General features: G+C 54.9%; 1 protein-coding gene across 3 annotated transcripts in view; it reads right to left on the bottom strand.

Moving 5' to 3' along the window:
• Nucleotides 1-15,512, bottom strand: part of LOC122163522 (SAP domain containing ribonucleoprotein) — a 22,803-nt gene extending 7,291 nt beyond the window's left edge. The window contains exons 1-10 of one of the 3 annotated variants that reach the window (XM_042824773.1): nt 15,431-15,512; nt 14,891-14,990; nt 14,633-14,679; nt 12,993-13,060; nt 11,610-11,661; nt 9,504-9,577; nt 9,192-9,220; nt 8,782-8,807; nt 7,978-8,081; nt 7,765-7,887 (exon numbers count right to left, since the gene is read on the bottom strand). In XM_042824773.1, the coding sequence (XP_042680707.1) occupies nt 7,821-7,887; nt 7,978-8,081; nt 8,782-8,807; nt 9,192-9,220; nt 9,504-9,577; nt 11,610-11,661; nt 12,993-13,060; nt 14,633-14,679; nt 14,891-14,990; nt 15,431-15,466 (603 nt within the window). In that variant the 5' untranslated portion in view covers nt 15,467-15,512 and the 3' untranslated portion in view covers nt 7,765-7,820. Of the gene's footprint in view, nt 1-7,764; nt 7,888-7,977; nt 8,082-8,781; nt 8,808-9,191; nt 9,221-9,503; nt 9,578-11,609; nt 11,662-12,992; nt 13,061-14,632; nt 14,680-14,890; nt 14,991-15,430 lie in introns of those variants that run through there. The other 2 variants (XM_042824772.1, XM_042824774.1) reach the window with 2 other exon arrangements.
• Between the last annotated feature and the right edge of the window lie 70 nt (nt 15,513-15,582).

Raw genomic sequence — 15,582 nt, 5'->3', positions numbered from 1 at the left:
TTTACCCTGAGCCCCTCTTTACCCTGAGCCCCTCTTTACCCTGAGCCCCACTTTGCCCTGAGCCCCACCTTGCCCCTGAGCCCCACTTTGCCCTGAGCCCCACTTTGCCCTGAGCCCCACCTTGCCCTGAGCCTCTCTTTACCCTGAGCCTCTCTTTGCCCTGAGCCCCTCTTTGCCCTGAGCCCACTGCTGGCTCCAGGAGCAGAGCACACAGCTGAAGCTGTGCTGCATGGAGGTGAGGATGGAGCACTGCAGAGACGTTCGGTGTCCCAGGGTTGCATTTGGGGAGCTCAGCCACCCTACAGGAATGGCACTGAGCACCCAGAACACCCCAAGCCTACAGCAGGGTCATCTCCCTCCGCAAAGTGCCAGGAAAACAAACTGCAGAGGTTTGAGCACAGCTGAGCAGTGGGAACACACAGCCTTCACCCAGAGGAACCTGCAGGATGCTCAGCACCTCCACACGCTACAAAGTCTCCGGACCTCTTTCAAGCAGAAGAGATAAAAGGCAGGGGCTGAAGGCCCTCCAGAAGTACCTTATGTTTGATCTTTTATGGTCACTTAATTTGGTTTCTCCGTTGCTGCTAAAAGCTGGAGGTGCTCAGGGAGTCCAGGGGGAATCCGGAGAAAGAGCAGCTGCTCTGCAAAGATTTGGCTCCAGCAGATCCCCAAAATCTGCTCCAGCCGTGCCCCAAAACACAGCAGCGGCCCAGAAGCTCCACTCACACCTCCACAACTCCATAGAAACACCCCAACGCTTTTATGCCCTGAAACAACAGCAGCTCAGGACGAGGTGCACCAGCCCCTAAGCAACCTGCAGCTCAGCTCCAAGCGCCGCTCAGAAGCACCCAGCCTGCTCAGTGCCTGCGTCCCCATGCTGCAAAGCAGGGAACCATCAGCTCTGCTGTGACCGGAGAGGGTTTGCAAACAAGTCAGCTCAATCAGTGAGATCAGGGATGCTTTTTAGTGCACCGACTGCTTGCATACACCCACATTTCTCTGCTGCTCCCACAAGTGTCACCTCCCCACCGAAAGCCACCGAGGGTCAGTGCTGCAGCTCCACTGAGCGCCCAACAGCAGAAGGAGCTGCCCAAGTGATCCTAATTAAATGGATTAAACGCGAAGGAGGGGATCCTCAGCAAAACCTCCCCGAGTTGAATTCAGCACAAACATCCCTCAGGGCCCTCCTGCTCCCCCTCTGCACACACGCTCTCTGCGCGCAGCACGGGGCGCTGGGGTGGCTTTTACTTTTGTCCTCTGCAGCCCAGAGGGGTTCAGGGCAATGAGACTTTGCTCCTCTTGCTGAGCTCCCAGCACATTCGGAGCGGAGTGGTGCTGCCATTCTTCCCGGGCTGCTCCTCCAAATTCCTGCAGCCAAATGGTTCAAGAGCCACTGAATGGCACACATAATGACATCATTGATTGAACCATAATAGAAGGGGAAAGGGGGGGTGGGGAAAAGATGTATTTGTGTTACAGACAAAAGCTAAGTTCTGTTTCACAGCAGGGACCAATGAAGAACCAGATGACTGGACAGAGTGAGGTCAGAGAGTCCCCCCCAGCATTGTCTTCCCTTGGAGCGAGCCCTTCGCCACTCCCTAAAGGTTTGTTAGGGACGCAAATCCTTTTCAGACAGCACCGGGGATAAATACGGGATCAGGAGTCCTGCTGACCCCTCGCAGCTCTCTCGTCATTTGTTTTTAAAAATGACATCGTGGCTGTGTGTCAGTGCGAGCAAAGGGCTGGGGACGGGGGCAGCTGAGAAAGGGGTAATTGCAAACACCAAATTACTGCCGAGTCGGCAGAAGACGGAGGTGAGGGCAGCCGGGTGCTGTGCTTGGTGGGTTTGGGCTTTCACAACAGCTCTTCCCTCAGAGCAGGGGCTGGGGAATGGTCCTGCAGGGCCACGGGGAGCTGGGGGGGCACCGCTGCCAAAACCACGCTCCTATGGGCAGTCGAGCAAAGGGCGTCTCTGAGGGCTGCGTTATCGTCCTGCTTGGGGCAAGGGCAGAGAAAACAGCACGTGGTGCTGTGTGAGCACTGAGGAGATAACAGAAACCACAGAGCTATCGGCTGTGCAAGGGCACGAGATGTTCTGCTGGGAGCAAGCAACCCAAATCTCCACTAAAAGGCAACAAGAGAGCACAGGCCCTGCAACAGGCTGGGGAAATGCTGGGCGTGCAAAGGCTCCGAGGAGCCACACAGCCCCACTCAGCAGCCAGCTCTGCCCCTTCCCACAGCACTGCGCCTTCAGGACTTCACTCAGAGATGGTGAAGCTCTGGAACAGGTTGCACAAGGAGGCTGCGGATGCCCCAGACCTGGAGGCATTCAAGGCCAGGCTGGACGTGGCTCTGGGCAGCCTGGGCTGCTGGTTGCTGACCCTGCGCATAGCAGGGGGTTGGAACTCAATGGTCTTCGAGGTCCTTTTCAACACAGGCCATTCTATGATTCTATGGCTCGGCCACGCGTGCTCCTGTGGCACCAGGAATTGAGCACTGCCCAACACAAGGGCAGCACCACCTCTGTCTGATGCGTGGGGAAGCCAGCAAGAACACTGCACAACGCTGCTCTGCGGAGCCAGGAGCTCCAGGATTCAGATGTCTGACAGATAAGGAACAAAACCAAGAGCAGAACAGGACACAGAGTGCAACAGAACGGAGGCAGCAGAACACTGGGAGCTCTGGGGAGGCACAGGGCAGCTCAGCACAGCCCCACGGCACAGCCAACCTGGAACTGCCCCACTATTTCTCCCACCTGGAAAGCATTGCTGGTAGCTTCCCACCACACACCTGAGTGTCACACCTTCATCTCACTGCTTCCTATTAGCCCGAGCCATTCACCAAAACAGGAGCAACGCACGATGATCCGTGAGGCTCCTCCCAAACCATCCCATGGTTCTGTGACCCCTAGATCAATAGGACTGCACCGTGCTTCTTCCTTCTAGCAACAAACCCACTGTGTTATTATTTTCTCCCCTGCATACCAGCTTGGTGTTATTGGAAATCCACAGGGGAATACGCCTTCTAGGAAAGATAGGAAAGAAGAGAGCTTCCTTCTCTTGCACAATGCCACAGGCTGGACCACAGGGCCCAGGGGCTGGAAGCCACAATGCATCCCTGCTCCCGGGGGGGGTTATTGCACTGCCTTGGCCAGAGGTCACAGTGCCAGCAGAGAAGGCGCCACAGCCCCTCCTGGGGAAAAGGTTGCTTCGTCTTTAAAACAAAAACCCACAGAAGGACCAAAAATAAAGCCTGCCCCATCTCTGCGTTCGCCTCTCCATCTCAGATCTCACTTCCCCCCGGATCACAGCCTAGGGGAAGCGTCCTTTGGGTCTGCACTGCAGGCTCTGCTCAGCCCCCTGTCCCGCAGCCACATCCTCAGCGCGGCTCAGCTGCGGGACCTGAAGGCAGGAAGGGGCTGCACAGCCACCGGCGGCACCAGGAGCGCGCGCAGCCCACGCCACGACGCACAGCCTCCCCCCAGGGCACCCCAGCAGGGGGCAGGGGCCGCGCAGCACCCTCGCACCACGACGCCCCCGGCCGCCAGCACTATTCTTCACCTTGTCACTTCCCATTATCTTAGCCCGGCAGGCCGCATTCAGCTGCTCTGCTCGGGGTGACATCGCCGTGCAGGGCCGGGGGGGAAGCAGAGGCGGTGAGATCAGCACGGTGCTGCACGCAGCCAAAGCCCCCCAGCAGCCTGGGAGCCTTCCAAGGCTCCCCATCAATCCTCCCATGGAAGTTGCCAGCGTTTACCTGCAGAAGCACGGCAGCTGGGATGACCCTGCGCCGCTCCGTCCCTCGAAGACCGAAGCTTCCCTTCCTATCTACACCCTTCCCAGCCACTTGTTCAGCAAAGCGATGCCAAAAGGCACTGAACACCTCGGAGCCATCTGCTCCAGAAGCATTCCTGCAGTTTGCAGGGGCTGCTGGCAGCCTGCAGCACGCTCCTTGCGAGGGCCGTTGCTTTGCGCTGGGACAGTTCTGACTTTGCTCGCACACGTTCTGGCTGCATTCTTTTATTCTGACCTAGTTTCTGCTTCCTGCTGAAAAGTTTTTCTAACGTGCAAATGCATGCAATGTGTTTTAGTTCTTTAAAAAGTGAAACGAAGGCAATTTTCAACCCTCCCCTCCTCCCCCTAAATGCAGCTGCCTCAGTTACGACTGGTCCAGCTCAGAGGGAGAGAGAAAACCCTCTGAAAATTACCTAAAGTAGCTCTTAAGATGCCCCAGATGCATTCAGAAGTGGGAGAGAAGTGCCTGGGTTCCAACCCAGGGAAGCAGGCTCTGCATCCCAGCGCAGAAGACGCAGAGCAGAGCAACACAAAGCCCGCAGCAGCCAGAAATAGAGAAGTGTGGGGAGAGGAAATTACAGAGGGGTAGATGTGCCCCCTCAGGCCGAGCGGGAGAGACAGCAAGACTCATTTCTTGAGGACAAACCGACCGCAGGAATCAGTCGCGCTGCTCAGAGCTGCCGGCGCACGGCACCACGGACTGCGCTGGCCCTGGTGTCAACCAGAAGCAATCCTCCTCTCCCACCGATCCCTTTCCTCTCTGCCAACATCAGCACTTCTCCCCACCGCCTCCTCCCTGCTTCCCCGGCGGTTGTTTCTCCTCCAGAGGTTGGCAGGGGTTGTTTGGAAAGATGGCAGGCAGAAAAAACTCTCCAGGAAAAGGATTCCTCTCCTCAGCACGTTACCGCAAAGCTCGCTGGAAGCCAAACAATTCAGCCAACTGTTTTCTCTCCCTCTCTCATTTCAGTATTTTGTATACACACAACTTTCCCTGCTCTCCTGCCCCCTGCTCTCCCCCATCCCCACGCCGACGTCAGGCAGCAGCAGGCCAGCTCTCCTCGGCTAATAGCAGGCAGCGCGCACAGCGGTTCTCAGCTGCCGCATGAGAAATAAGCTCTCATTAACGAGAATTAAAGCAGTGTTAACCTACAGCCGTGACTGATGGACGCATTAAAACGTTAACTCTTCCCAGCCATCGTCTCGCTGCCGCTCACAGCCCCGCGTTGCTGCACTCCAGCAGCAAAATGGAAGGCTAACAGCTCTGCGAACGCAAGTGAAGTTCCCCAAGGGGGTCCGTAGCCAATAAGGGCGCTGCTGAGGGCAGCCCAAAGCACAGAACCCCCCGTCCTACCCAAAAAGTCACCCAGGGACGGTGAGAACGGGGCTGGCAGCGTACATCCCCCCCGGGATCCTTTGTTCCCTGCAGCCCAGGGATGCCCTCCGGACTCCCGACGACCCCCCCAGCCTCACCTCCCCGCGCCCGGCCTCGAACAGAGGAGGGTTAATCAGCTAATTGCTTCGCGAGGCAGTTTGAGACCTCGGCGTCAAGGAGGAGATAGAAAAGCCAATTATTTTGGTCATCTGTTCGGATCCAGGAAGGTATTTGATAATGTCACACAAAGGTGGCAAACAGAGCTTTTATGCTCTCCCGGGGGCTCTCGCGATCCATTTGGTGCCCGCGCTTCCTCAGCGGGGGACTTATGAGACTATTTTATACATAAAGAGCAAAGCATCCCCTCGGAGAGATGCTTCTGAACCAGGGCCGCAGCGTGGGCAACCCCCTCTGCAGCATCCAACCCTGCATATAAAACACGAAGCTCCACATCCCTCCCCTGGGGAGCGGAGCCGAGCGGCACAGGGAGCAGCTGCCGCAGAGAGGGAACATTTACAAGTGTGGGGGGTTAAGTACAGCTAACAGGAGTCAAGGGATGGGAGCCGTGGGTCAGAAGAGCGTGCGCTGTAACAGGAGGCCTCGGAGGGGAGAGTCAGTGCTACGGGGAGATAAACGCTTGCTTGATTTATTTTAGAAATTAATTTGATGGCCCTGCGCTGCCTTGAGACAAATGAGCACCTGCCTCTTGCTCCCATGCAGCCCAGCTCCCTGCCCTGCTCCAGCGCCGCGCTCTCGCTTCCCCCTTTGGGCAGAGAGGAAGAGGATTTTCAACTTGAAAGATTTCTACCCCAGAGGGCTAACAGAGGGGGAAGGGGGGGGTTCAAAGCTACAGATGAGTTCACAGCCACTAACGCAGCGCTGCATTTGCTCCCTGCTCACAGCGGGGCTGAAATCCCCCCTTAGTTACGATTCTCCCCCTCGCATCCCTACCCCTCCCCAAACCAATTTGAATGGGAAATGAAGTGTGGCTCCGCAGAGACAATGGTTTATTGTAAAGTTGGGGGGGTTTTTTGTTGTTGTTTTTCTTTTGTTGGCTTTTTTTCTTTCTTTTTTTTTTTCTTTTTTTTTTTTGTGCTGCAACGCAGGGTATAAAAACCTGCCAAGACACATGTAAACATTCGCCACCACCAGGCTCCCCCGTAATGAAAAGCTATAAAGAACACCCAGGTGGGAAGCACAATGCTACCAGCTAATTAAAGTAACCAATAATCTTCCTCCCAGGAATGCGAGTGTGTTCCGCTCAGTGGGAGAAGCCGCTTCTAAGCCCGTGAACTCGACTTCCTGGTGGAGCAAACCCCCTCCCAAAAAAATAAATAGGAATAAAAGGACACAGCGCAGCGAGGTGGGCACAAAGGCCGAGTGGGGAAGCTGCAGGGAGAGCTGCTGAGCTGCTGTGGAACTGGGCACAGCCCTGCCCTGCTGCTGAGCCTCCATCCGTGCAGGAGCTCAGCAGCACGCAGAGCTCAGGGAGCCCCAGCTTTGTGCCCTGGGGTTTGGGGTTTTCGCTCCCCGCTGCCCCGCTGTTGAGCTGTGGACACGCAGGCCTGCCCAGAGAAGGCCACGGCCGTAAAACATTGACAAGGCATATATTCCTCCTGAAAAATGGGAGCTCCTGGTGACAGGGTTAATGATGTTTGAGCAGCCTCTCACCCTGAGCTCCATGTATCCCGGCTTTAATGCACTGCCCTCCTTCCCCCACCCCCAAAGGGACAGGGGAGGGAAGGAGGGAGGGGGGCGGGTGGGGGGGTGCTGGGAAACAGCGACCTCCAATGCCAGATATTTTCTACATCAGTGAATTCCCAGGGCCGGTGGAATAAAGCGGAACGCTCATACATAGAGAAACAGGCAGCAAAAAAGGTCAACTCCATCCCCCCGAGGAGGAGAGGAGCTCATTTCGCAGGGATGAAGGAAGATCAACCTCCCCAAGCTCTTACCCTTTCCAGATCGAGAGGAGAAGTCTCCATGCCAACATCACCCAGCTGTTATCACTGGACAATTCGCTTTCATTCCCCACTATTTCCGAGCAGGGCTGCAGCACGAGGGCTGCTAAAAGCCAGCAGAGGAACGGGGCCGTTTCCATTCAGGAGGCACGCAGGACGCCACTCTCATCTCACTGCATGTTTTATCCTTCCTCCCGTTTTGCCCAAACGTGCTGCACTCACCTCATCCTGGCTCATCAGGGAATGATCACAGCCACGTGTCCCCCCAGCACGCCCTGCTGCCTGCCCCTCAGCCCCCTGCCCCTCAGCCCCCTGCCCCTCAGCCCCCTGCCCAACACACAAAGCTACCAACGAAACCAGCTGCTACACACAAGAATGGAGGGAGACCACGCTCAGAAGCTTGGCAGTATTTCTCCAAAGCTTCCAGACCGAATTCATCCCCCTCCAAAATTCACCTCATTTGTACTTCAAAGAGGTACCAGGGAGCTCTTCAGAGAGCTCATTACCTTGCTCTTTACAGACCTGGCTTCTACCCCCAGTCAGAAACGTGCACTTACACAGAAACACCCGAAAACAAACCAAATTACGCAGCCTGCGACACGGCCTCCCTTCCCACGTCCAAACCAGACCGATAACCTTAAAATTCAACACCTCTGTTCACCCGTCACAACTTTCTCCACACCGTATTAAGCCTCACACAAAACAAACAGAGGGAAAGATGAAGGAAACGATGTTGACATGAGTCTCCCGGGGCCCGGAGCCCACACTGCTGCATTAATAACACGACGTAAAAGCTCCAGCAGCGAGGAGGCTTTGAACTGTGTGCTATGAGCCCTGGGCTCCTCCGGAGGTGCAAAGTGTGTCCTGGAGGCCAATGCACCTTACCTTCTTGGAGAGCGAGGAGACATTCAAACCAAACCTCTGAGCCCTTTCCTTTAATTTATCCATGTTTACCTACAAAGACACAGGAAACTGATTTTTAAATCGCCGTCGCTCGCGTCGCAGGGAAAAGGCTCAGCCAGGAGAAACTGCAGCCCCCAGAATAAAACCCCAGTGCTGCGCTCCCCCAAAACTCAGCCGGTGCTGTTGGGAAGCTGGGCCTGAAGGCAGAACCCAGACGGAGCAGCCCCACACTGCTCACAACAACCAAAGGGCAAACGCCGTGCTGCCTGTCCTCTCCTGAAGGGCCGGCGGATCCAGGCTGCTCCTGTGAGCCTGCTGCACCTGACAGCTCCCTGCCGGACCCGACAGCTGCCCTGAAGCAGCACGGCCACCACCACCAGCAAACAAAGCTCCTCGGGCAATCCTGCCAGTGCTCCTGCGCTCGTCACTGCTCTCTGCCTGCTGCAGGTTAAGGAGCTGTTGCCGCACCCTCTCTCTTCCAAACTCATCACATCCGCTGCCATGACCAAGCACAGCACCCAGCCTGCCTGCGATTTTCCTGCCAAACACTGTAGAGGGACGGGAACCTACGAAGTCGATGCAAGCACAACATCCAGGTAGGCAACTTCATCAGCTGCCACTCTACAGATGTTGTTCTTGGACCATTTCGATGGCTCGGTTTACTCCCACAGGCAGGAACTTCTTTGCACAAACGACAAGCCGCACTAAGAGCCTGAGCAGAGGAAATTTAGGAACAAGAAGCATCTCTTACCGTAGGTTTGCTGTCTGCAGAGAGGCCTGAGATGAGAAGAAAACAGAAAACTCAGTTAGAGAACAAACACCTGGAACAGTAATTTATCTGAAAAGAGGAGCAGTGAAGTCACAGCACCGCTGGAAGCACGCGCCAGTCTGACTGGTGAAGAACTGCTGCCCCATTTCTCCCAGTTTCTGTATCATTCACTCAAGGGCGAGTCACCAAATTTCATCCCCAAGTCAGCTTTTCCCACCCGTAAAACTTTACCCACGCTTTTCATCCCAACTCTACAGTTTCTGCTCAGAAACCCTGGGTGTGGACAGACGGTAAAACAAAGACAGCCTCACCAGCGACTTTTTCTTTCCCAGGAATAAATAAATATTTGCAGTAAGGTCACTCCATTAATTGGTTCTGCTTCACCTTCTCACCTTTTGTCGAAACTGTGGCCAAACCAAACCTGCAGAAAGTAAACAGAGCTCAGTGAGACCCAAGCAAACACGAGGTGGGTATCTGACACATCAAGGCTTCAGCAAGCACAACACGAATTCTTCCTCCAAAGGCTTTTCTTAAGCATACCTCAGTGAAACCCATTGAGAGGAGCTGGGAATTACTGGCTAATGGAACTACCACAGAAACTCCAGCGTGCCAACAGCAATTCCTCACTTATTTCCAAGGAAAAAGAGCCAGGTTGTGGCAGCAACACAACTGCTGCCTGCGCCAGGTGAGAACGGGGCACTCACCGAGCCGCGCGCGCTGCCTTCTTGCTCTCCAGGCTCACGGGGACGTTGAAGCGCTCGGCCCTCTTCTGCATTCTCTGCAGGTGGGAGAAAAGAATCCAGAGAAGGAGAGTGAGGACTCGAAGTCTATGGAAAGGAAACGGAAAGAGGCACAGACTGAACACAGGATGGGCGAACGCCTCCATGCGCACGTGCCTGAGACACGGAGAGGCTTGGGAATGGCAGAAGCACCAAAAAACATCCAAAGCCCCTCAAAGGCCGAAAGGAAATATCTCACATTTTCTTGTTACACAAGGGCCCAGAAATGCGTTTGGTGTTTTAGAGGTTAGAGAAACAGACAGGATTTTCAGGGAAACATTTCCTTTGGCCAAAAGCTCAGCGAGGAGCGCAATAAACATCTGCATCAAAACACAAACGTTTGGAACAGATGGAGTAGGAACGGCTCCCCTAACGGCGTCGGCACCGAAGCTGAGAAGTCACTTGAAAGACAGCTCAAAGCACGCTTCCTTATCCACGTTCTTTGATGGATATCCAAAAGAAATACGCCATAGTGGGCGGCCACACAAAGGCCCTGTTGGATCAACAGCCCAAAAGCAGGCGGTGGCAGCACAGCTCAGCTCACCCCACCAAGAAAGAACCCCCCTGACCTTCCAGCAACGAATGAAGTCTTTCGATATTCAGCTATTGCTGAGAACAGGTAAACCAAACCCAGTTAACGTTCAGTTAATCGTACAGTGCCTAAATGCAGACCTTCTCCTGGCAATCCCAGGGGTTCTGATGTTCAGAAGCATTAAATGTGTGTGGCACAGCAACAGCCTCAACAAGAGCAGGCTTGGCGACCGGCAAAGATTAGTTGGGCTTCCCTGCCAGTGATGGATGAAATGGTCCATATTTCCTGCACTATTTCCTACACTGTTTCCTGGAGCAGCCGACCTCCGATAATCCACGGTGCGCCGTAGGGAGAAACAACTCTCTGCCCTCTTCTAAAAGATCTCCGTGATGCTGAAAGGCACCCAATTCATGCACAGCCTCACAAAAAGTGGCCTTCCTGTGAATTGGCTCTATGGAATTCGAGGGGAAAAAACCCCACAGGATGAGAGCGTAACGTCAGCAGATCTGTTAATGAGCTCTTTAAGCAGCTACGGCCAAGGGCAGCCCCAAATCACAGGGGAGCATCGATCCTCCACCAGGTACCACATCTCTCTTCATTACTCCTTCAGCTGAGGTCATAATCCTCTGCTTGCGACATGCCCCTGGTTGCTGTGGAAATGATCCTGTCCCAAACAGGAGATTAGAGCTCCAAAGCAGCAGCGAACAGCAGGAAGACAAGAATCATGTTTTCATACTGACTGCTTTCTTACGGAGCATGAGTGGGAAACTAAAATGGGGGGGGGTGATTAGAGAACCAGAGTGAGATTCCTGAAACTCCAAGTTTCACAAAGCTTTCCCAGAGGAATCAGTGGCTTCTAAGAGTGTTTGTTTGAAGTAAGCCCAGCAAATACAAGTGGCAAAGCTACAGAAGATAAAGATGAGATGATCTGTTAGTGCTTCCCAAACCGATTACTCCCGAAGGATGAAGGATAACCTCAGCAAAGCTTTGTAGTTTTGTGTTTGAAGCAAGCAGGCTTGCAGCAAGCCCCAAGGGACAGAGATGGGCATCTCTGCAAGGAACGCTGCGTGCTCCCAGCAGCAGGAAGGGAAGCACAATTTAGACAGTGAAGTTACAACGGGACAGTGCAAAGCCATCAGGCTAAGTCATGTCTGCAATGGAAGGATGCACCAGGAGCAGCTCAGCTCGTCTCTACGTTGGAAAGATTGCCGTAGGGTCAGCTGGCTGGGGGCAGATAGAAATGGCAGCGAGGAGGAATGCAGCTCCAGACAGCTGAGAGCAGCACTGCGACAGACCACAGCAAAACGGAACGTGCTGGGGGTCAGCACACTGCTAGCTCAGCCCCCAGCCCGCTCATTAATAACCAACTAATTAACCAAGCCAAAATAATGGTTTGCAACGGAAACACAGCCTCAGCAACGTACAAAAGAGATTCTGAATGAAGCAACAAGCCAAGCGATAGCTGGGGGATGAGGGTGAAGTAGCAGAAGGAAGCTTACCTCCATCTGTGAGATTTCTGATGTTATTTTCACTACTTTCTTTTCCGTGCTCCTACAGGTGTTGGAAAAGAGAAACATCAGTCAGAATTCCCAACAGCTTCACATCACACCTGAGCGGGAGGCAGACCAGGGCTCCCCTCCTCAACCCCACCGCTGGGGAACCCCAGCCTCAAGTGAGGCTCTGCTCTCAACAGGACAGCAGCCCCAAGCCAGCATCCCTGTTAAAGCAGCAGGCTGAGAGCCCTGATAGTGATGCTGGAGTCTGAAGCCTGTGAAGCTCGCAAGTCAAGTCTGAGGTGTGCAGGGAAACAAAGGAGCTGGTGAAGACGCAGCCACCAGTTCTCCTCCTAGCTCAACGACTGCCTTCAGCACCCCTGAGCTCCATTAGTGAAGATGGGAGACAAGCTGGAGGCCCCAGAAGATCCCAAACCACAAGATCCACCCTCAGCACTCACATCTGCTCTCCACAAAGGCTTGGAGAGAGAAATGAACCCAGTTTAAGGCACGAGGAACACCCTGCAATTTCAGTGGGGTGCTGCAGGAGCACACGGGGTGGGTTTAATACAGCGAGAGGCCGTGGATCCGCAACCCAGGAACAATCTCTGCCCATCTTAAAGCTCTTAAGGGCAACATTCAGCTCCTGTTAGCAGCCCAAAGTCTCAACTGCATGCCCCGAGAAGCTTTATTCCTTTATGGCCCTGAAATACAAAGGATCATTCTGTTCTAGTTCATGGGACAGCCCCAGGCAGCTCTCCCCAGGTCAGCACCAGCGTCCCGGGCTCAGGCTCCATTTCAAACACACACTTCCTGAACAATGTGCAGCTGACAACAGCAGGACCAGTAAAAAGACCGAACAAAAATATAATGGAGTGGGCGTGCTCTAAAGTTTATGCTCAGAAAACAGAGCTCAGGCTCGAGGGGGGGAAAACAAAGGAGGAAGAGACAAAGTTCGGAAGTTCCCAGGCTAAACGAAATAGCATCATCCTCCTCTAAAAAACTCCCATAAAACAGTAGGTCACAGCCAGCCTCATTAAGGTCTCCCATTTAGAAAAACGCGCTGCTTTTGTTCCAGATTCCTGGACAGGTTTCTCATTTTATGCCCTGAAAGGTAGTAATGGTTTAATGACACTTTCACAGGAAGCAATTTGGCTGGGGCCAGGCACGCTCCCCGCGCTCAGGGCTCTCACACAGCTCCCCCAGCAAAGCCATCAGGCCACAGAACTCCAGCTCCCCTTGCTGCAGCCCCTCCAGCCACAGGACGGTCTCACCGAGCCCTGAAAAGAGCCTGCAAGCATTTGGGGCAGGCAGAGCTCTGCCCTGCACCTCTCGTGTGACAGCGCTCCCCACGGGTTTTGCTTTGGATTGAGCAGAAAGGATAGTTACACATCAGGCGATTTTACAGGAGGCTCTTCCACTTTGGTGGGTGGCTCCGCCGGTTTCTGCTCTTCTTCCTGCAAAGCAACGAGTTGGGAGGAGGTCAGAGAGCAACCCAGCCAGCTGAGCAGGAGCAAAGCGTCACAGCAAGGGCAGCACCAGCTCTTCTGGGTTCTTGGAGGCAAAATGCCTGCAGTTCAGCCTGACCATACCCTTAGGTTTCTGAATTTCATGCTACCGCAGCTGCTAAGACCACACGTCACCAAGGAACCCAAGCAGCTCTGCCTCCCCATGCTGCTGTCTCCCACTTGAAGGGCTCCTATGCTTGAAATCTCCTCTCCTCCCCCCCACTGGGGTCTGACTGCCCAACAAGGCAAAGCGTGCAGTGAGAAGCAACATTAGGTGCTGACAGCCTTCATCTACCAGCATATGAGCAATATTATGGACATTAATTGCTTGTTCTCTTTTTTTTCTTCTCTTTTTGACCCTCAAAGACTCACCAAAAAGCTTGGCATTGACAGGCTTAGGAAATTATCCCAATTGAGACATTCTCAAGCCCGCAAGCAGAACCAGCAAAGAGCATCAGAACCAGACAGTGCTCACGCTCCGTGTCTGCTGCTCCTCTGGTAAGGGCCCTTCACTTCTCCCACCAACAACTTCACAAACAGGACAAAGCCCCCACACGCTGCACACATCCCTGCAGAGCTGTGTGCTGAGCAGCAGAGCTGCTTTCTGCTGGTGCTTTGAGCACAGACAACTCTTCCAGCCAGGATCTCTGCACTGCCCAGAACATAAAGCTTCGGTTTTGAGGCTCACTCCCTCCTGCAGGCCAGCTCAGCCAACATGCAGGGCAACAATTTGGTGTTAGGGCCTCCTTGCTAAGAGCACAGCACGCCCCAACTGACATTTGCTGTTAACAGCAAACACAGAACAACAGCACAACTCCTGAAAAGAGGCAGAGTTCCCCCTCCTGAAACAGCAGCCACACACCACGACCACAGACTCTTCCAGAAACTTTGAAGCAGCTCTCCTATGAAGAAACAGGGAACTGGGTTTGTTTAGCTTGGAGAAGAGAAGGCTGTGGGGAGACCTCATGGTGGCCTTCCAGCACGTGAAGGGAGCGGATAAACAGGAGGGGGAACGGCTGTTTGTGAGGGTGGGTGGTGATGGAACAAGGGGAATGGTTTTAAAGTGAGCCAGGGGAGGTTCAGGTGGGATATGAGGAGGAAGTTTTTCACCAGAGGGTGGTGATGCACTGGAACAGGCTGCCCAAGGAGGCTGTGGATGCCCCATGCCTGCAGGCATTCAAGGCCAGGCTGGATGTGGCTCTGGGCAGCCTGGGCTGCTGGTTGGTGTCCTGCACACAGCAGGGGGTTGGAACTGATGATCATTGTGGTCCTTTTCAACCCAGGCCGTTCTATGATGATTCTATGAAACCCCCACACCACCACACACTCCATGCAACAGGGCAGCACGGATCCTCCAGCACCAAAGCCGGCTGGTTCAGATCCAACAGCGAAGCTCAGCAGTGCTTCGAACAGAGCAGAGCTCCTGCGCTGCCACGGCTCGCTGCACCGCTCTCTCCATGCCCAACACAGCCACCCAGAGGCCAAACGCCGCCAACGCAACAGCCCGTCCCGCAGCTTTACCTCTATTTCTTCTCCCAGAACATCCTCTTCGTTTGCTTCTTCTTCAGCTAAAGAAGAAAACAATGCATCAATCGCCGACACAAATCACTCAGCGATACTTTCGGCTTCTCAGATCAAGCCTTGCTGATAAAACGGGGAGCTGAGAAGCCACGCCGCAGCAAAGCACTCCCACACAACAGCTGAAGCCTGGGGGCTCTCTCAGCACGCAAACTGCCCACGGGGGTGGGGGGTGGAAATCCCAGCGTTCTGGGTACCCACCGTGCTCCTCCAGGTAGGCCTGCAGCCTGTTGATCAGATCCTGCTTGTTGCCCTTCGCCTCCAGCCCGCGGGCGAGGCACTCCTGCTTCAGCTCGGCCAACTGCGGGGAAGGAGAGCAGCCCGTCAGCACGCGTGATTCGCTCCCAGGCACAAACACCGCGAGGAACACGAGGTGCGATAACACACCGCAAAGCCACCGCTTGTTCATCCCCTTTGTAAGGAGCTCTTCTGGCTCCTTCCTCCTCCTTCCTCACTCACGGGGCCAGGCCCAGCGTCACCCACCGGCGCCCACAGACGGGGACCGAAGCCTCGCGAAGGGCACCGGGTCGAACCGAGGCCGAGCAGAGCGGGGCCCCGCGGCCACAGGGCGGAACCGGAGCGCCTCCAAGGCCCGACCTCCCCCACAGCCCCGTTACCGGCGGCAGCCCCGGGACCTGAGCGCGTTGGGAGCCAAGGCCCAGATACAGCAAAGCCCTCCGGGGGTGGGAAGCGATGCCCGAGCCGCAGGGCTGCCGTTAGGAGCGGAGCGGCCGCCGCTACCTTCAACTTGTGGAGCTCCACGGTCTCCGCCGCCATCTTGTCGCCCCCACAGCCCGCTGCCGGCTCCGCCCCCGCCGGCAGCTCACAGCCCAATCACAGATGCGCTTTCTGAACGGGTGATTTCAAACCGCGGTTCAACATCGCTCCTTGCG

The sequence above is a fragment of the Centrocercus urophasianus genome, unplaced genomic scaffold, assembly GCF_019232065.1.
Source record: "Centrocercus urophasianus isolate 14NV4802_14NV808 unplaced genomic scaffold, USGS_Curo_1.0 seq_234, whole genome shotgun sequence".
NCBI classification, from domain to species: domain Eukaryota; kingdom Metazoa; phylum Chordata; class Aves; order Galliformes; family Phasianidae; genus Centrocercus; species Centrocercus urophasianus.
Note: the sequence above shows the minus strand (reverse complement) of the source record. Positions and strands in the feature narration are given on the sequence as shown.